The sequence below is a fragment of the Nyctibius grandis genome, chromosome 31 (genome assembly GCF_013368605.1).
Source record: "Nyctibius grandis isolate bNycGra1 chromosome 31, bNycGra1.pri, whole genome shotgun sequence".
In the NCBI taxonomy this organism is placed as follows: domain Eukaryota; kingdom Metazoa; phylum Chordata; class Aves; order Nyctibiiformes; family Nyctibiidae; genus Nyctibius; species Nyctibius grandis.
Window position 1 is genome coordinate 16,652 of NC_090688.1, and position 25,227 is coordinate 41,878.

The 25,227-nt window shown below is 53.2% G+C and overlaps 3 protein-coding genes across 4 annotated transcripts; 1 reads left to right on the forward strand and 2 right to left on the reverse strand.

Moving 5' to 3' along the window:
- Positions 1 to 2,620: 2,620 nt before the first annotated feature.
- GP1BA (glycoprotein Ib platelet subunit alpha) lies at positions 2,621 to 6,150 on the reverse strand. The gene is given in 2 exon segments (XM_068420816.1): positions 2,621 to 4,970; positions 6,042 to 6,150. Coding segments are annotated over 2 exon segments (2,223 nt in total). The 3' UTR covers positions 2,621 to 2,856.
- A 2,678-nt stretch (positions 6,151 to 8,828) lies between these two features.
- On the reverse strand, positions 8,829 to 18,496 carry LOC137674816 (butyrophilin subfamily 1 member A1-like). Its single transcript, XM_068420558.1, has 11 exons — positions 18,263 to 18,496; positions 17,483 to 17,586; positions 16,058 to 16,405; positions 15,217 to 15,498; positions 14,270 to 14,374; positions 12,554 to 12,574; positions 11,896 to 11,916; positions 11,216 to 11,236; positions 10,706 to 10,726; positions 10,213 to 10,245; positions 8,829 to 9,741 (listed from the first exon to the last, which is right to left on the reverse strand). The coding sequence occupies exons 1-11, from the start codon at positions 18,283 to 18,285 to the stop codon at positions 9,224 to 9,226; spliced, it is 1,497 nt and encodes a 498-aa protein (XP_068276659.1). The 5' UTR covers positions 18,286 to 18,496; the 3' UTR covers positions 8,829 to 9,223.
- Positions 18,497 to 20,355: 1,859 nt separating this feature from the next.
- LOC137674873 (E3 ubiquitin-protein ligase TRIM7-like) lies at positions 20,356 to 24,377 on the forward strand. 2 transcript variants are annotated; one of them, XM_068420655.1, is made up of 3 exons: positions 20,356 to 20,728; positions 20,842 to 20,950; positions 21,525 to 24,377. In XM_068420655.1, the coding sequence occupies exons 2-3, from the start codon at positions 20,893 to 20,895 to the stop codon at positions 22,043 to 22,045; spliced, it is 579 nt and encodes a 192-aa protein (XP_068276756.1). In that variant the 5' UTR covers positions 20,356 to 20,728; positions 20,842 to 20,892; the 3' UTR covers positions 22,046 to 24,377. The 2 variants fall into 2 exon arrangements, with proteins under 2 accessions (XP_068276756.1, XP_068276757.1); XM_068420656.1 differs by having other exon boundaries at positions 20,876 to 20,950.
- The last annotated feature ends 850 nt before the right edge of the window (positions 24,378 to 25,227 follow it).

Here is a 25,227-nt window from a genome sequence, read left to right on the forward strand (position 1 = left end):
GTCCCCTCCAGGGGGGACAGGGCTCGGGACAAAGCCCTGCAAAGCCTCAGGACAATCACGCCCTTCCTCATGTCCCACCGCGCTCAGCTCTGGAGCCCAGCTTTGCCTCAGTGCTGCAGAAAAATCACCCCAAATCACCCCAAGAATGGGGAGGGAGGGAGCTGCAGGCCAGGCAGGGACCCTCCTCCCCTTGTCTGGCTGCACCTTGGGCAGCCGCAAGACCAGCAAGGGGGGAAAGGAATTGTGAAAATTCCCTGCACCGGCCCGAAAGGACCTGGAAAATTCCTCTCTCTTTATTGCCCGTTTCCCAGCCGAGCTCCACAAGCCGGGGCCAGCACAGCCACTGGCGCCTTCGGGAAGCAGCCTCACCTCTCTGGGTCTGGCTGATACAAGGGGCAGGGTGAGGTCCCCGTCAGGGCAGCCCCCCAGCACCGGGGGTCAGGGGGGCTGAGCCCCTGCCTTAGGGCATCCCAGTGACGCCGCTGGGGCGGCAGGAGCCGCTCTGGACCCCAGGAGGGCGCAGCCCCGTGAGCGTCAGCAGGGCCCGGCACAGCTCCTGGTGCCACTGCTGCTCAGTGTCTGGCCTCGCATGCTGACCCGCCCTGAGCATCGTCCTGGACCCAAAACCCCTGTGCCCTGGAGCACCTGCACCACCACTGCCCGCAGCTCTCGGGGACCATCAAGAGTTATTCTGCTCAAGAGAAGGAGGGAAACACAGAAAAAGCCCAGAACCCAAACCTCAGGGATGACCAAAACTTAAAACATGTTCTTAAGGGCATTGGCCAAATCAACTCCTCGTGAGCCTGCTGCCCACCAGCACCCCCAGAGCCCTTCCTGCAGGGCTGCTCTCCAGCCACTCCTCTCCCAATTTACACTTGTGCCCGGCGTTATTCCCTCCTGGGGGCACAATCTGGCACTTGCACGACTTCAGTTTCATCCCATTCATCACTGCCCAGTGCTCCAATCTATCCAGGTCCCTCTGCAAGGCCTCTTGTCCCACAAAACACTCAACAGCCCCTCCCAGTTTGCTCTCGGCAGCAAGGTGCTAATGGGGCATTCAACTCCTGCACCCAGATCACACATCCAAACATCGAACAGCAGTGGCCCTAGGACTGAGACCCGAGGAACACCACAGGTGAGCGCTCGCCAGCCACGTGGAGCCCCGTTCACTACAACCCTTTGAGTTCTGCCCTTCAGCCACTTCTTCACCCAGTGCACAGGGAACCTGCTCATCTCAGTTGGACAACTGCTCCAGGAGGATGCTGGCAGGGACACTATCAAAAGCCCTACTAAAATCCAGCAGAACTACATCCCCCGCCTTCCCTTCATCCCCTGGGCGGGGGACCTTAGTGTAGAAGGGGATCAAATGGCTTCAACAGGACTTTCCCTTTGTGAGCCCACATTGACTGGGCCTGATGATGGCATCATCCTTTACATGCCTTTCAATAGCACCCAGTATCACCTTCACCATCATTTGTCCAGGCACTGAGGTCAGACTCAGAGCTCTCTCAGTTTCTTGGTCTTCCCTCACATCCTTCTTGGTCAACTGGAATAACTGTCTTTGTTTAGCCCATACCCGGGGCTAAACAGTCACATCCATCACCCTCCGAAGCCTCCTGCCCTCCTCCCCCATTTCCAGCCACCCCATGACAGGTCATGCAGAGGCATTGACATCACTGTTTCCCGAAGTTATTACATGACAGTGGGACAAGCAGTGGAATGCTTTTCCCATGTGATTCAATCCCACAGTGAAAGAGCATACATTTGGGGCAGAAGTCAGGAAGCTGGGTGTAAGGGGACTTCTTCACTATTCAAAGTACTGAAGACAATTTTGTCATTCACTGTACCCTGCCAGGACTATGGGAGATCACAGAATCACAGAATCACAGAATGTTTAGGGTTGGAAGGGATCTCTGGAGATCATCTAGTCCAACACCCTGCCAAAGCAGGGTCACCCAAAGCATGTTGCACAGCATCGCGTCCAGGTAGGTTTTGAATATCTCCAGAGAAGGAGACTCCCCACCCTCCCTGGGCAGCCTGTTCCAGTGCCCTGGCACCCTCAAAGTAAAGAAGTTTTTCCTCATATTCAGATGCAACTTCCCATGTTTCAGTTTGTGCCTGTTGCCCCTCGTCCTGTCGCTGGGCACCACTGAGAAGAGTCTGGCCCCATCCTCTTGACACCTGCCACTAAGTTATTTGTAAGCATTGATAAGATCCCCCCTCAGTCTGCTCTTCTCCAGGCTGAACAGCCCCAGCTCCCTCAGCCTCTCCTCGCAGGAGAGATGCTCCAGCCCTCTGACCAGCTCCGTACCCCTCCGCTGGACTCTCTCCAGTAGCTCCGTGTCTTTCTTGAACTGGGGGGCCCAGAACTGCACACAGTTACTCCAGGTATGGCCTCACTAGGGCAATGTAGAGGGGAAGGAGAACCTCCCTCGACCTGCTGCCCACACTCGGGTCTAATGAAATGAAACTAGCACCCATTTGAAATTCAGGCAAAGAGATTCTTTATTCTGTGATTAACAACCTGGCACTGAGTTGCAAGCATAGCGCATCTTTATGTGCATCATTCAAACAGAAGCAATTGGGACACAGAGTACAAAGTAAGCTTTGCTTTCCCACACTCACCCCAAAACCAGCCAGTGTCAGCCCCAAACTATAGCTGACCAGTTTAGGACATGTTCTTCCCCTGCCAAGTAATTATTTCAGATCAAGAAGCCTCAGGGTGTGTGAGAGAAATACTAGGGGAAGGCACCAGATGGCGTCCCCCTGGACAAGCAGATCTTTTCCCCTATAAAACAAGGGTATGTGAAGCAAAGCCACAACCCTCCATCTCTTTCTCTGAACACACAGAAGTATTTACAAGGTGCTGCCAGCATATTTCACTCTGACATCACCGATGGCCTTGACACCCCTGTCCAGGCTGTAAGCAGAAGGGGTTCTCAGGGAGCTGAGGTTTGTGACCATCAGCTTCCTGGAGAAAGACTTGAACGAAGCATTCAGAGGGCTATGGTGGACCCACAGCTCCTTTGTGGTGCAGAAGGAGGAACTTGCAGGAGGACTGCGCTGTATCCCCAGGTCTTTAATCGTGCAGTAAGTGATCTCAGGGCACAACTCTACCTCCTTGATGGTACAGAACATGGAGCGCTGGAGGGGGCTTTTGAACGTGCTGAGATGCATCACAGGGCTTCCTGTCGACTCCCTCCACCTCAGCAGTGGATACTGCAATTCTTGGGTCTGCAGAGACTTGTGCCAGGAGGGCCATCCCACCAGACACATCCACGCCAGCCAGCCTGCTAGAGCCAGCACGGTCAGGACCAGCAGAGCCAAGGAGGCCAGGTAGAGCACCCAGTGCAATAGGCAGCAACGCCTCAGCACCCACTGCCCCCACTGCAGACCCTCCCCATCTGCCCGTGAGTGCAGCAGGGGTACAACCAGTCCTGGGGTGCAGCATGGGCAGGGGGGGAGAGGCATAGGTGGAGGGAAAGGTGCAGGCTGAGTGACGTCTGTGGTGTCCGGGGGAGTTGGCAGAGTTGGGGCACGAGTGGAAAGCACGGTAGTGGGGACCGTTGGTGTGGTTGATGTCAGAGGAGGAGATGAAGATCTGACAACGGAAGAGCCTTCTAGCGTGGCAGTAGAAGGCACTGCCATGGTCATGGTGGAAAACACACCAGTGGACACCATGAGAGTAGCATAGGTGTTGGTAGTACTGGTGGCAAGGGTGGTTTGGGGATGGCTGCTGGTGCTGGGAGGTCTGGTGTTCATAGTGGTTGGCAGTGAGGTGGTGGAGACAAGGGTGGCAGATCTGTGCAGGGTTTTGGTGGGAGCAGCAGTGAGAATGGCAGCAGTGCCAGGGGTCTGTGTGGGTGTGGCGGTGGGACTGGCTGGTGCATGAGCGGTGGTGCTGGGAGCTCTGGTGCTTGCAGGCGTCGCAAGTGAAGTGCTTGGGGAGCTACAAGGGGTGCTGAGGGGAGGTCTTGTGGTAGCGAGGGGAAGCCAGATAACAGCGGTAGGCATGGTAGATTTCTCCATTGTTTCTTCTCCGTCGTAGTATTCATCTTCTTCCTCCTCATCCGCGTCCCCCACGTTGCCGCAGTTGGGCTTGAAGCGGATAATGGGCTTCCGCTGATGCTCAGAGGGGCTGTTGCACAGCACCTTCTCAGGGGCGACCTCCACCTTTGTCTTCTCCAAGCCCCGCTCTGGCTGATAGACACTGCCCTCATTCTGCTGGATCCAGGCCCGCAGGTAGCGCAGGTCACAGTCGCAGTGCCAGGGGTTCTCGGTGAGGAAGACGTATGCAAACAGGTGCCCCTCGGGGAAGAAGTTGGTGGGCAGGGTCCGCAGGCGGTTCCCCGAGAGCCAGAGGGTCTCCAGGTTTTGCAGATCCTGCAGCAGCTCCTTGGGGAGCTCCTCCAGGAGGTTGTCTGAGAGGTCCAAGTCCTTGAGCGCCCTCAGCCCTGCAAAGACCTCCTGGGGCAGCGTCCGCAGCCTGTTCCCTCGCAGGTCCAGGTCCTGCAGCCGCGGCACGGCATGGAAGGCCCCCGGAGCCAGCGTCATCAGGCTGTTGTGGGCCACAGCCAGGCGGGTGAGCGCAGGCAGGCCCTGCAGAGTGGGCAGGGCCCCCAGCGCATTGTGGGACAGGATCAGCTCCTTCAGGGAGGGCAGCGGGGGCCCAGTGTGCAGAGCCACCAGCTTGTTGTCAGACAGGTCGAGGTCCTGCAGCTGGGTGAGGGGCAGGAAGGTGGCAATGGAGACGGACGCCAGGTGGTTGGTGTCCAGCAGCAGGATGCCTGTGTCTGCAGGCAGGTTTGGGGGCACCGCACTGAGAGCCTGCCCCGTGCAGTTCACCTCCAGCAGGTCCTTGACCTTGTTCATCTCCAACAGGCAGGCCTGGCTGGGGTCAGTGGTGCCGGCTGGGGGCAGCAGGGCCAGAAGGATGAGGATGAGCTGGAGCAGGAGCAGGGCAGGGACCCGCATGATCCGGAGGGGAGAGCCCAGAGGCTTGGGTGCAGGCTGGCACACACCTGCACGTCGCCTTTCTTCCTGTGCAAGCACCGATTGCAGCAGAGCTGTCATCCCCCTCAGACCCTCTGGGAGCCCTCTGAGCCCTGCAGCTCCTCCCTGAGAGAATGAAAGGGAGAGATGAGTCCCACACCTGTTGCCAGCACCCATCCCGTCATCTCATCCTTGAGGACAGCAGGCTCAGCAAGGAGACACTATCTCTGCCCTTTGGCTCATCTCATCCTCCTCCATGGGAGGGAGAACCTGACTCACGTACCTCCTCACGTGCCTCCTCTGCTGGGGTGGCATTGCTGCCCTCACCACCGCAAAAGCAGTGGCTCCACGGTCTTCACATCCCTGTGTACCCACACCCAGCCCAGCCCAGACAAGCCATGTGCTGGAAGAGGCTCCCTGAACATGCTCTTATCCGACACCAGCTGAGCCTGCTGCTAAATTGGAGTTCACAAGGTAGGAGCATGAATCATGTGAAAAGAGCTTCCCATGCACAGACGTGGCTACCCTGAGTGCCCGGCCCCCAGTGGACACTGCTGCCTTCTCTGGGACTCACCCGTGGACTGTCCAGCGTTCTCTCCGCTACTGCCTTGCCTTCCTCCTGCCAGAGCGCCGGGCGCTGCTCTGTGGCAGGGCTAGCACAGGGCTGCCCAGGCCCTCTATCAGCCCACACAGCTGTGGGAAGGGAGCTGCTGCTTCCTGAGCAGCCAAACCCATCTCCTGTCCTTCACTTCAACTGTGCTGCCACACCACCTTCTCTTTGGAAAAGTCTCAACCAGAGACTGGGTCCATAATTTCCTGCCTCTGTGCAATAAAGGAGGGAGGGCTGCACCCAGGAGGAGCCTTGCATGACCCCCTACCCCCAAGCCACACCTTTTCACATCCCGGGAAAAGGGCCCCTTGCACAAACGTCTGCTCCTTCCTCTGCTCCAAGGCAGCTCTTTCTCAGCACGCTCTGGGCTCTGATCCTTGAGGCACCTCAACCTGGGGACTGCAGCCTGGTTGGCATACCAGTGAGAACCAGTTTCTGCACATCACCTCAGCTCGCTGTCTGTGGTGTAGACAGGGGATCCTTTCTTTCTGGCTTTCCAGGAAAAATGGGGATGGCTATTCTGGAGAGCTGAGAGGCAGCTTTAACATTTGTGGGAGAAGCCACTGCACAGACCAGGCAAGGAGATTAGAGGCAGAGGAAGGAGCTCAGTTTTGCAATGTTTCCTGCTGTGTGTTCCTGCAGCTGAGCTGTCTCCACTGCCCTGGCCCATAGATCACTGCAGAGCATCTTGGACTGCAGGGACATCTGCAAGGGGAGATGTTACAGAGGAGGGGAGATATTGGTTTTCTACTGGGTTTCCATTCTGTGGATTGTGGTGGGTCAACCCTGGCCAGCAGCTAAGCACCCACCAGCCGCTCAACCATTGCCTCTATAGGGGGATGGGGGAGAGATCTGGAAAAGCAAAAGTGAGGGGGAAAAAAAACAAACCCTTATGGGTCAAGATAAAGACAGTTTAATAACTGAAGGAAAGAGAGAGAGGGGGAAAAGTGATGCAAAAGCATTCACTCACCACCTCCCACCAGCAGATAGATGCCCAGCCAGTCCTTGAGCAACGGTACCTTGGAAAAACTCCCACCCCACACACAGTTTTATTGCTGAGCATGATGCTACATGGTATGGAATATCCCTCTGGTCCATTGGGGTCAGCTGTCCCTCCCATGTCCTCTCCCAGCCTCCCTCTCACCCCCACCGCCCTCACTGCAGGAGCATTTTAGTTCAGCTTGTAGTAAGAGGGCTGGAGGCAGCAGCAGAGGCAGAACTTGGGGGGCTGATTTTTGGCTCTGCATCAATGATTTCCAACAGAAAGCAAGGAATAGGAAGGGAGAAAGCAAAAGTAACCCTGGCCGCCTCAGAGGGTCCCAGGGATTAAGCCTGCATGTGGTTTCCTCTCCTCCACAGCACTACTCTTACCCTCGCCCTGGACCTATAGCATCCCCCATGACACCACCAGTCACTCTTCCAAGCCATGGCCCCACGTTCCCAATCCACTGCCCTTACTGTTGCTTCTGCCTCTGTCTCCCTTTTCTATGTGAACACACTAGGACACCTTGAATCTTCAAAAGGTCCTTCACCCCACCTGCTTCACTTCCTGAAGGAGAAGGAGGAGAAGATCCAAGCAGTTCACTGCGACAAGCCTTGCTGAAGAGGAAGGAGCGCACTATACCAGAGGAAAGGGGTGCACAGGTCAGGAGTCATCTACAGGCACACTCTTCACATAGCTGGTCACAAGCAGTGAGGATGAGCACAGGAGAGATCCTGGGGTCCTGACATCCAGGTGGGGAGAGCAAAGGAGCAAGGACAATGTGTTTCCTTGCTGAACCTGCTTCCCTCTGGTGAAGGCAAGAGGGAGATGAGGGTTATGTCAGCCATCCTGCTAGAGATGATGCTTTTGCCCCACATTTGCAGTCCACTCTTTCATTTCTGTCCTAGGTTCACCTTTTTGTCCAGTCCATCAGCTTCATCCCCTGCTCCAGAGCCTGTTCCCACACCCTGGGGGCCAATCACCCATGAGGCTGTTGCTCCAACCTTGATTTCACCCACAGACTGTTTCTGGTGGGTATTTGGAGGGAACAAGGTGATCCAGGCCATTTCCCACTTCCTTTAGCACCTTGTCAACACTGTATGTGACTCTGGGAAATAAGAAGTTCATGAGGTGATGGTGTCCGAGGGTCATAGAAACATGCAACCCCATCACCCTTGGCTTGAGGAGCATGGTGCTTCTTCTCCAGTGCAGAAAGCAGGATCTGTATCTTCACCTTCTCACCATCCTTCTTTAGGGACACAAATGTCTAACCACTCTTCAAAGCCACCCTCATGATGCCTGTCCCTGTAGATTTGTGACACTGTTCACAGGAGGCTTTGATGCACCCTGTCACTGGGCTGTCAACAAGCCACTCAGCTACTGCAGGCCTCACAGCTGATTTGGCATCTGCTGCATCATGTGGGCTTGCACACAGCAAGGAACAAAGCTGAGACATGACCACCAGCCTCTGGGAGCATTACTCCTGGGGGCTGGGCAGGCCTGCAGAGAAAGGTGAAAGCCCCATAGCATCTCTGAGCTGTTCCCTTCAGGCTCCTCCATGGTGGGATGATGGAGCTGCCCTGGGCTGAGCATGAACAGACCTACCCTGGCACACACACAAGTGCATCTTCTTTCATTTCTGAGAAGCTCATGAATTCAGCAGTAATGGTGAAGCCTTCCTTTGGGAAGATCCATGCTTGCTGAACATCAGTTGAATGGAGGATCTGGTGCAAAAGCATGTCTGGCCTCAGAAGAAGCACATAGTTCTATCCTCCCCTTGCAGGTGGCAGTTTCCACTGCAGCAAAGTAACCTGGAGTTGCCCAAAAACATGCCTCAATATGAGATGCTCTTCTTCATATGAATTTTTGGTTTCTCCAGCTTCATTTCAGCCCACAGGGGACATTCTGAGCCTGTCCCAGGAGCCTCAACACTGTAAGCAAAAGCAGCTCTTCCTCCCCCAGAATAAGCAACCAAAGGTGGGATCCATCTCTCAGTGTTAGATGTCTCCAGGTCACAGGTGATCTTGTCACCTGAGCTTCTGCTGTGGGCAGGCGCGGGGCCAACCACCGCCATGGACTGATCCCACTGATATGCCTTCGTTGTCTTCTGCAGGACACGGTGAACTATTTTCTTAAAAGTGCCTGCAACTCCCCACAGGCTAAAAGGAGGTGGAAACCACACCTCAGCCACAGACATTTGGTGCTGACACACACACAAACACACACACAAATCCCACTGAAGTAACTTTATTCTGTACACTTGAAAAGAAATCCCTGTTGCAGGAATGTCTTTTCTGTGGAAGTGTTGTTCAACAGGCACAGAGCATGGATGAAAGGCGACAGTCACGAGTTCCAATTGGGGAAACTCTGATAAAACATAAAGGGTTAATTCTTCCCCTTGAAGGAGGTGCAGCACCGGGACAGAGGTCCAAAGAAGTAGTGAGATCTCCACCCTTGGAGATCCAACACAATTTGTCTGAAGAAGGTCCAAAGACACCTAAGGCAGCTTTGAGGTTAGCCCTGCTGTAAGCATGTGGTTGCAACAGAAACCTCCGCAAGTTCCTTCCAACCTAAATCCTTCTGTGAGTCTGAACTCCTGAGGTCCCCTAAAAAAGCCTTCTCTTACCCCCTCCCCTTCATCAGGGCCACATTTTGAGCCATGTCCCAGGACCCAGCCACACCCAAGGGTGGACTCTTATCCCCTCGAATGATGCCAGTGGAAACGTGAAGATGGGAATCTCCTCATCAACACTGAAAAATGCCACCCGTCCCTCTTCATAATCCAGAGAGACCCGGATCCGCTTGGGAGTCTGGATTTCCGGAAGGAGAGTGCGATTAGGGGACGTGAGAGCTTGGAATTGCCCTGCCCACTGCCCCACTGCCCAGATGCCCTCCTCTGGTTTAAACTCAATCTCGCCCTTCCTTTTCACATCTTCTCTAGAGACCCCCACAGTCCATCCTCCCCCATCCACCGCCTCCACCTCCCAGTAGTATCTCCCTGAGGTGAAGCCTTCACGGCCCAGCACGCAGCGCCACGGCTTAAATCTCTCAGGGTTGTCGGGGATGTCCTGCAGCGTGTCTTCTCGTTTCACACTTTTGCAGTCGTCAGACAGGACAAGGTCACAGTGGGCTGTGTCTGGATCCAGAACCACCTTCGCTGCAGGAGAGGTGGAGTCAACACGTCAGGGCAGAGCTCACCCCAAGAGAGACCTTTGATGGGGCTGCATAAGGAAGAAGAAAAAGGGTGCAAGCGACAGCTGGCAGACTGTGGCATGGGAAGCTGCACAAGGTAACAGTGTTAGTGCAAGGAACAGAAAATGAAGAAGAGAGATGACATCGAGCAGGGAGGGAAGAGGATTGACAGCAGACCTCAAGGCTGAAAAAGTCCCCACGTCTCTAAAACGTGGCCAGCGCTGCTCACTGAGGACCAGGACTCTCCAGATTTGCCCCAAACTGGGGCATGCACCAAACAAACAAGGAGTCTGAGTGTTACACTTCCTCCTGTGAAGTGAGGGTTGGCAGAAGGATCTCTGGTCCCAGCAGTATCACTGCGGGAGGGGAACTGCCAGGAAGGGAGATTAAAGCAGGAAAGATTATCCAGCACCCCAAAAGACCAAACTTTAATTACCTTCTTCTATAGGTACTGCATATCTTCTCCATGCTTTAAAAAAAAAAAAACACAGATAAGAGGTAATCTGAACACATTCGGTACATTTGTACCGAATTAGCTCAGGATAACGATATGCCGGTGTAGTTGCACATTTTCTGAATTGTTGTTAGATTTGTGAAAGTCATCTTGCAGCATGTGGCTTCAATGTCTAGCTACGCGAAAGGGCTCCATCCATTTTCCACAAATACAATCACACTGCCTGTCCTGATTCAGACATATATTTAGGGTCTGTTTGTACCTTCTTTGAAAACGGAAAGCATTTTCTTCCTAACATAGGAACAGCTTAAAAACACAGAGAGCAAAGGAAAAGAACGTTTCTGAAATTAGTTCAGTATTTGCTACCTCCTCCTTCCCCAAAAGGAGAACCAAAACCAGGGCATACATGCAAAACCCAGACGAGGAAATGGTCCAACCGAAAAGTCTCCCAGGTAGGAAGGAGAACGATACTCACCAAGTTCTTCAGCTTGCTTTTCTGAAAAACAAGATAAATCAGCACAAATGGATTGTGGGATACTGATTTGGATATAACCTCTCCCGTAACTGCCCGCACGTGCAGCAGGGTGGGTTTCTGCCAACGCTTGGCAACGCAAAGTCCTCTCCCACCCCAGCCTGGAGCTCTGCTCTGCAGGTGATGGGGCAAGTTGTCCTGCTCAAATCTGGGGCAGGAAAAGGTCTCAGGAGGTCCCTTACCTACAAGGAGACCTGTTATACAGCATTTCCATCAAATTGGGGTGCCAATAGTGAGGGTGTGCAGGGCACCCTCACCCTGCCTGTGCTGCCCCTGCAGTCATCCATCCCCCACCTCAGACACCATCTGCAACGAATTTTTTTATTCTCAACTCCAGTCTCTCCCTTTCCCCCCATCCCTCAACCACTTTTGGTTCACTTCACAAGTAAAACCAAAACACCACCCCATAGAGACTCCGTAAAAATCCTTTGTGAGGAAGAGAAGGAGACTCACCAATTTCTGCGTCACGGTCCCCTGGACAACAAAGAGAAACACACGAGTTACTGTCTGACAAAGCCCCTTCCCTGGGATCCTCACTGAAGGACTGCATGGGTAAGGAGGGGCGGTGATGAAGGGGGCAGATGCGTTGATTTATACTCTGACTGCAAGAATGATCATGATTCCTGAGTGAGCTGACCTGTATTTGTTTCCCCATCATCTGCATTGGCACCAATTTAGCAAAAGCTCATTTTTTAATAGCCAAAGGACTATTTATTGCCATTCCATGAGCCGCAAGTAAGCAAGCAAACAAACAAAGAAAAATATATGCCCTCTTCAAGTGCTTGTTTTTGGTGTTTTTTTTTTTAATTTCTTAGTAATCAAACAATCTACATTTTTATAAGAAAATTCTCAACAGCTTAGGTTTCCATAATCTTCCTCTAAGAAACGATAAATTTTTGGTACTATTTCACTACTTAAATTAAAATAAGAGTGTTAAAAAGTACTGATAGTCACTCAGGCAAAAAATCCTAATGACTTTTCAGAGTGAATTTTCATATTATTAGGGGGTCAGGGGAGGTGGAAGTAAAGTATCTGCGTAAAAAGAACATTCTGACAGAATCAGGGGATGAATAAAAAAAAGTGTGAACATTTTCACAGAGGATTTCACCAGAAAGATAGGGAGCAAGACTTACGCAGTGCTGCCTCTTGCATCACTGAAAAGCAAAACCAGAACAGAATATCAACATCAAAGCTGATTCCTTTTTCACCAATACACTTGGGGTAGGGAGGAGACTAAAATTGCTCCTCAAGCCCTTTCTTCTCCAGACTTTCGGAGATCTTGCCCACCCTCCCTGAACCCACCGTGGGCAGCGGCCAGCACTTTGTTGCTGGAGACCTGAGCAAGAGCTCCAGGTCCAGGCCAGAGGTGAAGGGGCCGGTTTGCATCGACAAGGGAAGTGCATGGGGTTAAATTTCACCTTCAGTGCTGCCTAACCATCCCGCCCCTGCATTTTTTTAGTGCTGAGACAAAGCCGAGTCCCCTGCAAAACGAAATGTGCTTTTCAAAGCTTCCTCCAGCTTTCGGAAGAACCTTGAGAGCCCTTTGAAAAGCAAAGTTCACTGTTGGTCCAACATCTGTTGTACCAACCACAGGTTCTTTGGTTCTGCAATGATTTTCCTTAAAATTACAACACCATTTCATACTTTCATCATTACATAAATTAATTTCACAATTTTCTTTAGCCGCTAGTCAAACCATTTCCCTCCCCCATGTCCCCCAGAAACGTGCCCCATGAATTCTTCCATTTGAGGGAATTCTCCAGTTTCTGGAAAATGGAAAGTAAAACTTACCTATTTTTTTCTCATGCTTTCCTATGAAGGAAAGAAAGAAATGTAAATAACTTTAAAAAATCATCCTTTCCAAAGAGCACTGACTAAACCACAGCAGGAGTTCCAGCCCCTCTCAAGGCAGAAGGCCACAGGGTCTGGAAGGGCTGCAGTGCCTGCACAACCCACCGGCTCCATCTACTTTTAGTAAGAAATGAAGGGTTATTGTTTCCTTTATGTCTCTGTTTGTTTACCCTCAGAGGGGTCTTTCAGAATGAAAGAAAGCCCTGCCAGGCCCCCAAAAGTGCCAGGGTTGCTTCACAGGCCCCAGCAAATTATTGCTCCATGTCTGCGGGCAGCAGCCACCCTCGGCTGGGGCAGAGGAATGGCTGGTGCACGCTGCTTCAATAGAATCACAGAATCCCAGACTGGTTGGGGTTGGAAGGCACCTCTGGAGATCATCCAGTCCAACGCCCTGCCAAAGCAGGGTCACCCAGAGCACGTTGCACAGGATTGTGTCCAGGTAGGTTTTGAATATCTCCAGAGAAGGAGACTCCCCACCCTCCCTGGGCAGCCTGTTCCAGTGCCCTGGCACCCTCAAAGTAAAGAAGTTTTTCCTCATATTCAGATGCAACTTCCCGTGTTTCAGTTTGTGCCTGTTGCCCCTCGTCCTGTCGCTGGGCACCACTGAGAAGAGTTTGGCCCCATCCTCTTGACACCCGCCACTAAGGTATTTGTAAGCATTGATAAGATCCCCCCTCAGTCTGCTCTTCTCCAGCTGAACAGCCCCAGCTCCCTCACCCTCTCCTCGTAGCAGAGATGCTCCAGCCCTCTGACCATCTCCGTACCCCTCCGCTGGACTCTCTCCAGTACCTTCTTGTCTTTCTTGAACTGGGGGGCCCAGATCTGGACCCAGTTACTCCAGGTGTGGCCTCACCAGGGCAGTGTAGAGGGGGAGGAGAACCTCCCTCGACCTGCTGCCCACACTCTTCCTCATGCACCCCAGGACACCATTGGTCTTCCTGGCCCCGAGGGCACATTGTTGGCTCATGGAGAACTTGGTGTCCCCCAGAACTCCCAGGTCCTTCTCTGCAGAGCTGCTTCCCAGCAGGTCACCCCCAACCTGTCCTGGTGCATGGGGTTATTCCTCCTGAGGTGCAGGACCCTACACTTGTTGAACTTCATGAGGTTCCTCTCCACCCAGCTCTCCAGCCTGTCCAGGTCTCGCTAATGGCAGCACGGCCTGCTGGGGTATCGGCCACTCCTCATAGTTTTGTGTCATCAGCAAACTTGCCGAGGGTATGCTCAGTCCCTTCGTCCAGATCATTGATGAATATGTTAAACAGGACTGGACCCAGTGCTGGCCCTGGGGAACACCACTAGCCACAGGCCTCCAACTAGACTCAGCACCGCTGATCACAACCCTCTGAGCTCTGCCTTCAGCCAGTTCTCAATCCCCCTCACTGCCCACTCATCTAACCCACACTTGCTGAGCTTCCCTATGAGGATGTTGTGGGAGACAACGCCCACCTCCTTCTTTGCTAGCCTTTTTGTTGGAGAAACAGCCTTTCTTTTCTTGCCAGAAATGAAATCCCTCAGTTTTAAAGCTCCCTGGCACTACACGTGTATCCCAGACACCAAGACAAGACGCTGGGACTATCCTGGCATTTCCCAAACCCACCCATCCTGAATACGACAGCCGCCCAGCCCCCTTCCCCAAACACCGCACCAGGACGATACCTTTAATTTTAAATAGGTAAACAGCAATAACAAGGAGAGTGACTGCAGCAACCAGCACTACGCCCAGGGCAGCCCTCCAAGGATGGGCGTTCTGGAAAAAAGGATCTGAAAAACAAAATCCCCAAAGGGGTTAGGTTAGTCGGTAAGCAGCAATGGGAAGCAGATTATTTCTATTTCATACAAGCTCATCCCAAGCAGGTTTGAATCCCATCAACAGGGAAAATCAGCTCCTGACTGTATTATACAAACAGACAAAAATAAAATTAAAAAAAAAAATCCTTTTGGGCTATTTAGCACTTGTCTGAGGCTGATGACATTTTGTCTGCATGCATTGTAGGGGATTTTTAAAGGGAAAATGGATTTCTAACTGAATTATTTCTAGTTAAATAATGCATTCTTTTCCTTTGGAAAAAAAATATATTTCATTAGGTAACATAGGATCAGAAACAGATCAATATGCATCAACAGCAACACTCCAGTGCAGAGCAGTATCACGAGCAGAAAGGCACGGGACCCCCAGGGAAATAGAGTCTCCCAAAATTGTTCATTCCCAAAGTAAAAAAGGAAGAGGATGCAGCTGAAAAGCATGTGATACTGCAGCGCAGTTTGGTGTATGGTTAGTTCAGTTCACCATTGCATCTCTGTTCCGATATATTCCCCGCCCCCAATCAATCTTCCAGTAACAAAGGAGCTTTTGTGTGTGACAAGGAAAAAATAAAAATATATTCAATATACATAGGTGATAAAACAACGATTTATTTCTCATACCAAACCAGCAGAACAGGATTTCACAGCAGGTGAGACTAAGGGCATAGGTTTGTTTCTCCTTTTTTGTTTGGTTCCAGTGTTAGGAAAAGTTTGTATTTAACCCAGGTGTCTACAGAAACTCTGCTACAAGGGTTGTCCTTTTTCCCCCTAAACCTACATGTCCTCATCCCCCCGCTCACCTGATACGTAAAAGGCCGATCCCTTTTCTTGGCTGCGCAGGGCATGTCGGACTGAGCAGAAGAGTTTTTGGTTTGTGCCCCTAGTGAGGATTATGCTGCTTTCCACTGCAAAGAGGCCACCCTCGTCCTGGGTGACGCTTTCCGAGAGGGGTGGGAGACGCTGCCCGTGGGGATCTTGCCACAGCACCTGGGGCTTCGGGTACCAGCCAGCCGAGCGACAGGCCACCCGGATCCCCCCGTCCTGGTAGTGCTCCAGCGCGATGAGCGGGCCAGAGCCGCTGGCTGCAGGAAAACAGAGACATCCGGGTGATCCTGGGGATGCTGGGTATCAGGGGGGGTGTGAGGCGGCCTGGCTGGTGCTCTCCCTGGCAAGAAGGGATGAACTTCGACATAGACAAAACCCAGGGGGTTTATTAAGACAAGTGTCACCTGGAGTCAGGATATTTCTTGCAGTATTTTTTCATATAACTCAAAGATCTGCTCTGGAGGCTACTGCTGCAGCAAAATAATATGCAGGCCTGGATATTAAAATATAAAAGCATGAACCACAGTCTTACTCTATTACCCAATGCCAATTTTTTTCTTACACCCTTATATGAAGAAAACAATATCAAGAACACTTCTGAAGTAGGTAGCCTATCTCAGGAGCTCCGTATGGCTGCTCCGTAGGCAATTTTACCTCTCTGAGACACTCTTGGTATTTTCAACCACAAGACTTAATAAAACCCTATTTCCAAAGCAACCACCTGGAATTGGAATTGATGCTGGGAAGAAGGACAGAGATGAAGAGCATTGCCTATGAGCAAGTAAATTAGAGGTACCAGGGGCACAGACTACAGACCTGTCACCTCCAGCTCCACCACAGCCTCGTCATAATACGAGTCACGGCGAACAAAGCAGGTGTAATTCCCTCTGTCAGACAGCTGGGCACGGAAAATTTTCAGGTCCACACTGCCCTTGGCGAGGCCATCCTTCAGCTGCTCGGTGCGCCCTTGGTACTGAAGCATCTGCTCCCCATACTGGTCCTGGCCCCCCTTGTAGCGATGCACATAGGGTGAGAAGTGTTCCCGAAACCAGACCACCTCCGTGTCCCGTGAGCTCTGCTCTGAGGAGAAGCGGCAGGGCAACACCACGTCCTCACCCGCGGCCACGGTGATGGGGCCGGGGGGTCCCGTCACATTGAGCGGAGCTGGGAGAAACCCCCGGAAGAGGAAGAAATAACCATGAGTTTGCTGTAGCGACTGAGCCTGGAAAAGCAGCAGATGCTGCTCTGCACGGCTCGTGTGCTGCCGGGCTGTGCCATCGTGTTGGGAGCGTATCCATGCCGGGGGAGACGAGGCATCAAGGGGAGGGTCGGGAGACGGACCCCAGCCAAGCAGCACGGTGAGCAGGCTGGGGCCAGGCCACTGCCTTCCTTCGCTTCCCTGTCCTGCGCTACCATGAAAGTTCTCCAAATCCCTAAAAGATGACTTGTTCCCAAGGGGACAAGTGCTGCCAATGCTGCTTGGCAGGGGAGAAGGCAGAATAAAGAAGGAAGGAAGTGGCTGGCTGGAGAAAGCAGACAACTTGGGTACAAATAAAACTCAAACATCCTCAGCTAGTCGCACCTATTACAAGACAAAATAAAAACGTCTCAGGTGCTCTGGGCTTCTTTGGAAATTTTTAAAAAAGGCTTATTAATAAGCTGGCCACTCAGCTCACAGAGGAAGTGGTTTCTGGTTGAAGGAAAACAAAAGCAAACCAACTTTTTTTTGGCAAAGTGACTTTTGAGTCAACTATTGTCCTGCACCCTTTTGCCAGGGCTGCCTTGAAGAAGTTGCTTTGGGTCAGCAACCTAACAGAAAAAGAGCCCAGAATATTTTTTTAAACTTTTTTTGTTGTTGTTTTTTCCCTTTTTAGAATTAGTTCTGCAAAGGGTCCAGCGCATCCTGGACAGCCCAGTAAAGCAATGACATGCTGGGAACGTGCTGGGAACAGGGAAAGCAGAGGGAAACAGCAGCAAGCTATGATCAACTCATGGGCATCATCATCTCATCTCCACCTGAGCTCAGCGAGGTTGTGCGAATGACTGTGCTGACATGGCCGGAGGAATAAACCAGGATGTAGAGGGATGCTGGCACTTTCAGAAGTGGGCAAGGTTTATGGCAAAGGGCCTGACCCTGTTCTGTGCTCTACTGTTCACGTGGCGTAGCTGCCCTGGCCACTGGGAAGATGTTCAGGCTGGAAGCAATGCCACAGGGATGAGCAAGAACCAGGGCATCCCTACCTGAGTGCAGCTCGTGAGCTTGGAAAATGAAACCGTAAATGATAAAAGCCGGCAGAGCGCAGTGGAGGTGGAAACCGGAGACATCCTTTTCACTGCTGCACAACCTGAAGACGGGGAAGGAGACGGAAAGGGCAAAAGGGAGGAGAAACAAGGGAATACAAAAAAAAAAAAAGCAGAATTCACTTTTAAAGGGGTTTATTGCTGACTGCAGCCCCTTTTTATAATGTCTAGGCAAGAGCCTCAGACGCTGAAGGTTGAAATTGATTTTCCATTACCAGCCTGACTTTGCTCGGTGCTTTACAGACAAAGTACCCAACTGATATAAAAAGTCAGAATTTCCCAAGGGGAAACAAAGGATAAGCTGCAACATCTCTTCTAATTCCATGAAAAAGTGGCAGTTGTTTTAATACGGAGCCCTTGCTTTTCTTATCCAGCCCTAAGAAAGAGACAGAAAGGCACATGATGGGAAGGAGAGACCCAGACCAAATGCACATGGAGCTGGGGCCACGTGCTCCTCCTGCGGGACAGATGTGGTGCTTGGTTGGTAGCACATCCCCTGCCACTGCACCAAGGGCTCACACCAGGGAAAGCAAAACAACCAAAAAACTAATTCAACACCCAGCCAAGACGAGAGCTGGCCCTGCTCCAAACCCCTCCCCAAACCCTCTTATCACTTGCTGGCTTAGTCTCAGCTTTGTTACCGAGGTGAAAACCATGACCGATTCTGGCAGATGGCAGAAACTGATTTCAGTCTGTAGTTTTCCGAGAGACGCCGTGTACCTCGAGGCCCCGAGTTCTGTCATGGGCTCTGGGTTGGGGCAGGAGCTGCTCGGTCGTCACCTGGTGTGTTCAGACGGGTCACCCCGATCCCAGCTAAGCATTTCCCTGCCCCAAAACCAAACAAAAACGTCACTCTGCTTCCCAGCCTGCCACTCGTTTCCTCCTGCGCTGCCTCCGCTCAAAAATGAAAGTCACTGAGTCATTTGGCGTCTTTTTGGCAATGCTTTTGCTCCGGAACTGCTCTTCTGGCAACGTCCCCAGGCACGTCCCAGCTGCAGGCATCCTCCACGCTGTGGATTGCAGCCTCCTCCCGTGGTTCTACTGGAACTCGGGAGGGGATGGACGCCGGCAGTGGTTTGCATATCAGCAGTGGGAAAGAGGGAGGTGACGGAGCCAGGATTCACACCCAGAGGCAGAGCAGGGTTGGGAGCAAAGCCAAGCACTAGCTTAAAAATTGCTTTAAAGCAATTCCCCCCATCCAAGAGGCGAAGCCATTGAGGACAGCTGGTTCAGCGAAAGCTGCTGCCCTGCGATGTGTCGCAAAGGCAGACTCCCCAGGTGCTCAGCCCTGCTGGGTTTGGCAAGCCCTGTCCCCAGCCAGGAGCATGGGGACACGGAGGATGTGAGGGCATCTGCTTGGGTAATGGGACCTGATCGGGGACCTTGCCAAAAGGGACAACAAGGAAAAGAGGGAGGCCATGGGCCAACAAATGATAGCGGAGATAACAAACCAATGTCATCACTCATGCTAATTCCTGGGCTATCACAAATCTGCAGGCATCACTTCAGGGGGCCCAGTTTGGCTTGTGGAAAGCTGGGGATCCCAGATCCTGTGGGGTGTCAGTGGAAGTATGTGAACAGCTAAAGGCACGTGCAGCGGAAGGGAAGCAGGGAGGAGTTGGGGGACAGGCAGAAAGCGGTATAAAAGGGCCCGGTCGTGGGTGAAACAGGGCCAGTCATTGCGCTTGTCTGGCTGGTGAGTTGGAGTCTCCAGGTCCAGGTGGGGGTACCAGGCAGGGAGAGGGTCCCTTCGGTGTCTGGGGGGCGGCCCATGAGTGTGGGAAGCCAGTGGGATGAGTGTGCAAGTGCTGCGTGTGTGCAGTGAGCATCGAGCTGGACCAGATGGCGAGTAGGGGACCCGTGGAGGGGTCAGAAGGCCCGGGGTCCAGGCAGGGGTACCAGGTGGACAGGAGGGCTGTGCCGCTGCTTGAGGATCTGCAAATGTGCACATGAACCCAGAGCGTGTCACACGTGTGCCTGCACTAGTGACCTCCCGCCTCTGCCAACCCGGCAGGAGGAGGGGATGTGCCATTGTGCGATGGGTGACGTGGGTCCCGCAGGTGGGTGCTGCTGAAGGCAGCCCCTTGCCTGCAGCAGGCTGAGATCGGGGAGGGGGGGTGGGGGGTGGGAGGAGGACACGGTTAACTTTGTCACTGGTTGACCCTGCAGACGGGGAGTTCAGCAGCAGCCCCCACCACGCCATGCCCATGCCACCACGCGACAGCAGTCCCTGCCTGACTAGTCCCCGCGGAGCCATGTGTCCCCAGCCCCGCCTGTCCCAGTGGCAGGCAGCAGAGCCATCTGGCACCAGGGTCCCTTGCACTCTGCTTTATTCTGTGCACAACCAGTGGCTTTCAGAGTGATGTAACAAAGAAGAGTGGGTGCCACCTCCCAAGTTCCCTACAAGCGGGGGTGAGGCCACCACTCCTGGGCACATGAAAAGCTGCCTGGAGAACAGAGAGGTGGGTTGCAACGCGCAGCACCTGCTGGCCCCCATTTACCAGTCGAGCGACTGAGGCAACACACACCCTGCAAACGTCTCCACCCTGAAACCCACTGGCAGCAGGACAAATCTGGGCTAGCAGTGCCTATAAGGAGCCAGACCTCCTCCCTCATCGCAGTACGCAGCCTGGACACCCAGAGCATGGCCACTGGTCTGTGGCTGGTGTCCCCAGGTGACATCCCACGGGGCTGGAGGTGCATGTGGTGCCGCTGACCCAGGAGGGTTCTGAGCATTCTGTCACAGGAAGATACAGCCTCTTCCAGCAGTGCAGCGGGCTCTTATCACCCACCCGCAGCTGGCTGAAGGGAGGGGAGACATGGCAGATCCTGTGATGCAAACAGGACCGGGGCACTGCAGGAATGTCAGCAGGGAACTCCCAAATTCAAGTGTTAGATGAGGTCACACACCCGCCGGCAGCTTCAGCGCATGGGAGGCGGTCGCCGAGGGGAGGCGGCAGCTCCAGTGGTGTGGTACCCCCGCAGAGAGGTGAAGGCACTGGACTCCTAGCTGTACCCTCCAGGCCATCCAGCCCCTCTGGACTTTGATATGCTCACTTGAACAAGCTGGAAATGCTGTGCAAGCCCAGTCCAGCCATGAGCTGATGAGGAGGTCGGGGGAGTGGAGAGCAAATTGAAGACCTTCAGACCCATCCAAAAACCTCATTTCCTGGAGTCAGCCTGCAGGTGAGTGCTGGCTGTCTAAAAAGTGCCTGAACGCTGTGACTTTTCCATCATTCCTTCTGCTTCTGTATCTTCTTTAGGCAGTCACCGGGTCTTGCAATTTCCACTTTCAACAGGAAATCCTGCCTCCTTTCCTGTGATTTTCTGCAGACATACCAATACCCAGGATGGAGAGAGAAGAGAGGGAGACCCTGGCCAATGAGGTGGAGGAGATGAGTGGAAGAGGTGAGTTTTTTAGAAGGGAAGAGAAGGGGGAACTGTCCTCTATTGAGGAGAAAAATGCATCCTGCTTCTGCTGCAGAAGGGTCAGCAACACCCCAGCTGAATTCCTCGTGCTGTAGACCTACCACCAACACCAAAAACAGTTGAGCTGCCATCCTGGGCTCCCTGCATTGCCCACAGAAAGAAACAGGAATGTGGGGTCTTGGGTAATGTCTATCGTGCTGGTTAGGGCCCAGAGGTGCCTGTTTCACTCTTGCAGCGCTAGAGATGCCCAGGATCAGGTCCAGGTGTCTGCACAGCAGATATGCACCCATCCACACAGGTGCATCCTTCTCCAGGAAACTGGGGTCTCCTTGGCCAAGGATCACACGGAAGCTCCTGGATCAGGAGCAGGGGTGGGAGCAGGGCAGCACTGAGGATGGGGCAGTCCAGCATGAGGGGGTTTCCCACCCCACGCTGGACATCTCTGGGCAGGGGAAAGGAAATCGCCCTGTCCCTTTGCTTGCTGGGGTGGATGCAGCCCTGACACACCCCCGGGGCTGCCTGTCCTGAGCAGCTTCTCCTCCTCTCTCCCCAGCTGACGTGACCCTGGACCCAGACACTGCCAACCCCTTCCTCATCCTGGCTGGCGACCAGAGAGGTGTGGGACGGGGGGACGCGTGGACCTCACTGCCCAACAACCCTGAGCGGTTCGACACGGAGCCATGTGTGCTGGGCAGCCAGGGCTTCACCACAGGGAGACACTGCTGGGAGGTGGAGGTGGCCGAGGGGGGCAACTGGTGGGCTGTGGGGGTGGCCCAGGAGTCCGTCAGGAGGAAGGGGGTCCTCAGTTTTACCCCTGAGGAGGGGATCTGGGCTGTGGGGCAGTGGTTCGGACAATACTATGCTTTCACTGACCCTGACTGGACCCCCCTGCACCTTGCCTGCCTCCCCAGGAACATCCAGGTCTGCCTGGACTTTACAGACAGGCAGGTGGCATTTGCTGACGCTGAAAACGAAGCCCCAATCTTTGCTTTCTGCCTGGCTTCAAGTCCTGGGGAGAGGCTGCGCCCATGGCTCTGGGTGGGGATGGATTCATGGTTCAAACTGTGCCCCTGACATGGAGGGAGCGTGGGTGGCAGCGGGGAGACTGGAAAGGTGAACACCATCATCTCGGGTCTTGGTGCTGCGAACTGGGAGGGTCCTGTGTCCTGACGGCTTCTCCTTGCATGTTCCTCTGGCTGCCACGTGGGAGGACTGGCAGGTCTTGGAGATGGACACCACCAAAGAGCCTCCTTCATCCCCTCCACCCCACAGCTGGGACTGCAGAGACAACAGGGAGAACAGAGAGCTGGTGCATGGAGGAGCTTGGTGCCAGGTGGCCCCAGGGCAGAGAAGTGGCATCAAGTGCAGGGGTACTGTAGAGCTACTCTGTACGAGGCCATGAAAAATACAGCAGGTTCAAACTCCTTAGAAGGTGCTGGAGTAGCATCTCTGGCTTTTTTCAATTATGCTTAATGATTGTTAAAAAAAAAACACAAAAAAACAAACCAACATAGCTGGATGCTGGAGCTCATGATAACACTTATCTTCTCCATACATCCAAAGCCCCTCCTTGCCTTATTTCCAGTTCTCACTGACATGTGCACTAAGCACATTTGTCACAGCAGAGCACTAGTAAAAGCTATAGGGACAGCCAGGGAAGGTAGGCAAGAAATTGAGAAGTGTCTGAAGTCCACAGGCGAGCCAAGTCCCGCAGATGTGCTGTTCTCTGATCTCCCCCCATCAAGATCTCCTTTTCCTCACACAGAATAGACTAGAATAGTTCAGGTGGAAGGGCCCTACAATGATCATCTAGTCCAACTGCCTGATTACTTCAGGGCTGACCACAAGTTAAAGCTTGTTATTAAGAGCATTGTCCAAATGCCTCTTAAACACTGACAGGCATGGGGCATCGACACCTCTCCAGGAAGCCTCTTCCAGTGTTTGAACACCCTCTTGGTAAAGAAATGCTTCGTAATGTCCAGGCCGAACCTCCCCAGATGCAGCTCTGAACCATTCCACACGTCCTGTCACAGGATCCCAGGGAGAAGAGCTCAGCACCTCGCTCTCCACGTCCCTCCTCAGGAAGCTGCAGACAGAAACGAGGTCTCCCCTCAGCCTCCTTTTCTCCAGATGAGACAAAGCCAGAGTGCTCAGCCGCTCCTCACAGGACATCCCTTCCAGCTGTAGATCAGCTCCAAAGAACTGGCATTTTGAGGAAATGCTGTTCAAAAGACATGCTAGACCTGGAAAAGGTGGGGGCATCTCCACTCCCAGGGACCTTGCTTTGACCTCTCCTGCTAACTCCTGCTCTTATGAGAAGAAAAGGTGAATGTAGATGAAGGAGAACATTGCCTGGGTCCAGCCTAGATTTCATCTTCTCCAGTCACATTGCTGGTTGGATCCTCTTAGTGCCAACTCAGCTGTCACCTTTGTGGTGGCAGCTGGGCACAGGCAACAGCAGTGGTCTCCGTGGTCTGCTCCAGTAACTAGAAAGAGTTGCAGCACCGGGTCAGGCACAGATATCCTGCCCTGGCACCAAGATATGGGCTCACCAACCTCTCTGGCACAGTACAGGGACAGGTGACATCCCGTTGCACCTGGGCTCTGCACATTTGTGGGAACAGCAATCCAGCAAAGCAACCCAGGGGCCTGACTAAAGAGCCAATCCCAAAACTCATGCTCCTGACAGAGCATGGAAGAGGGGCAAATCCTGGCAGGAATGGACGAGGTCTCCAAGTGGCCACCCACACATTCATGCTAGCATGTCCTCAGCTCCTGGTGCCAAAACTGACGCTGTGCCTGCGCAGGAGGAGGGAGAGCTTACCCCTGCCGGGGCCATGGCTCTGCATTTCCACGATCACACTGGGAGGAAGGCAAGATCCCACAGCCAGAGCATGAAGGCAGCTGGGTACATGTCTTCCACAGCATCCTCCTAGACAAACTGGATGCCTGGGGCTTGGATGGGTGGACTCTTAAATGGGTTAAAAACTGGCTGGATGGCTGAGCCCAGAGAGTGGTGGTGAATGGGGCAAGTCCAACTGGCAGACGGTCACTAGCGGTGTTCCCCAGGGCTCAGTTCTGGGGCCGCTGTTGTTCAATATCTTTATAGATGATCTAGACGTAGGGATTGAGTGCACCCTCAGTAAATTTGCAGATGACACCAAGCTGGGTGGCAGTGTCAATCTGCTGGAGGGTAGGAAGGCCCTACAGAGGGATCTGGACAGGTTAGATAGATGGGCCGAGACCAACAGCATGAGGTTCAACAAGAACAAGTGCCGGGTCTTACACTTCGGCCACAACAACCCCACGCAGCGCCACAGGCTGGGGGAAGAGTGGTTAGAAAGAGACCTGGGGTGCTGATCAACAGCCGGCTGAACATGAGCCAGCAGTGTGCCCAGGTGGCCAAGAAGGCCAATGGCATCCTGGCCTCTATTAGGAATAGTGTAGCCAGCCGGCCTGGGGAAGGGATCGTCCCTCTGTACTGGGCGCTGGTGAGGCCGCACCTTGAATCCTGTGTCCAGTTCTGGGCCCCGCACTTCAAGAAAGATGTTGAGGTGTTGGAGCGAGTGCAGAGGAGGGCGACCAAGCTGGGGAAGGGTCTGGAGGGTCTGACCTATGAGGAACGGCTGAGGGAGCTGAGAGTGTTTAGCCTGGAGACGAGGAGGCTCAGAGGTGATCTTATTGCAGTCTACAACTACCTGAAGGGAGGCTGTAGCAGAGTGGGAGTCGGCCTCTTCTCCTAGGCAACTAGCGCTAGGACAAGAGGACACAGCCTCAAGCTTCGCCAGGGGAGGTTCAGGTTAGACATTAGGAAGCCTTTCTTCTCAGCAAGGGTCATTAGCCATTGGAAGGGGCTGCCCAGGGAGGTGGTGGAGTCACCATCTCTGGAGGTGTTTAAGAAAAGACTGGACATGGCACTTAGTGCCATGGTCTAATTGACATGGTGGTGTCAGGGTAATGGTTGGACTCGATAATCCCAGAGGGCTCTTCCAACCTGATTGATTCTGTGATTCTGTGTCTGGGAAGGGCTCAAATCACCCCTGCAGCAGCACCACAGCCAAATCCAGCAGGTCACCAGGGGCTTCTGGCCACAGAGCAAGAAGCGGTGGGCTTCACCTTGAGCAAGCTATGACTTTCACAGATGCTTTTTCACAACCTCCCCTTTCCAGAGGTTGTATTAAACATCCAAGGCAGAGTTTGTGTTTGCAGCAATGTTTCTCTTCACCGTTCTTTGAATTCCTCCCCTCCGCTTCAGC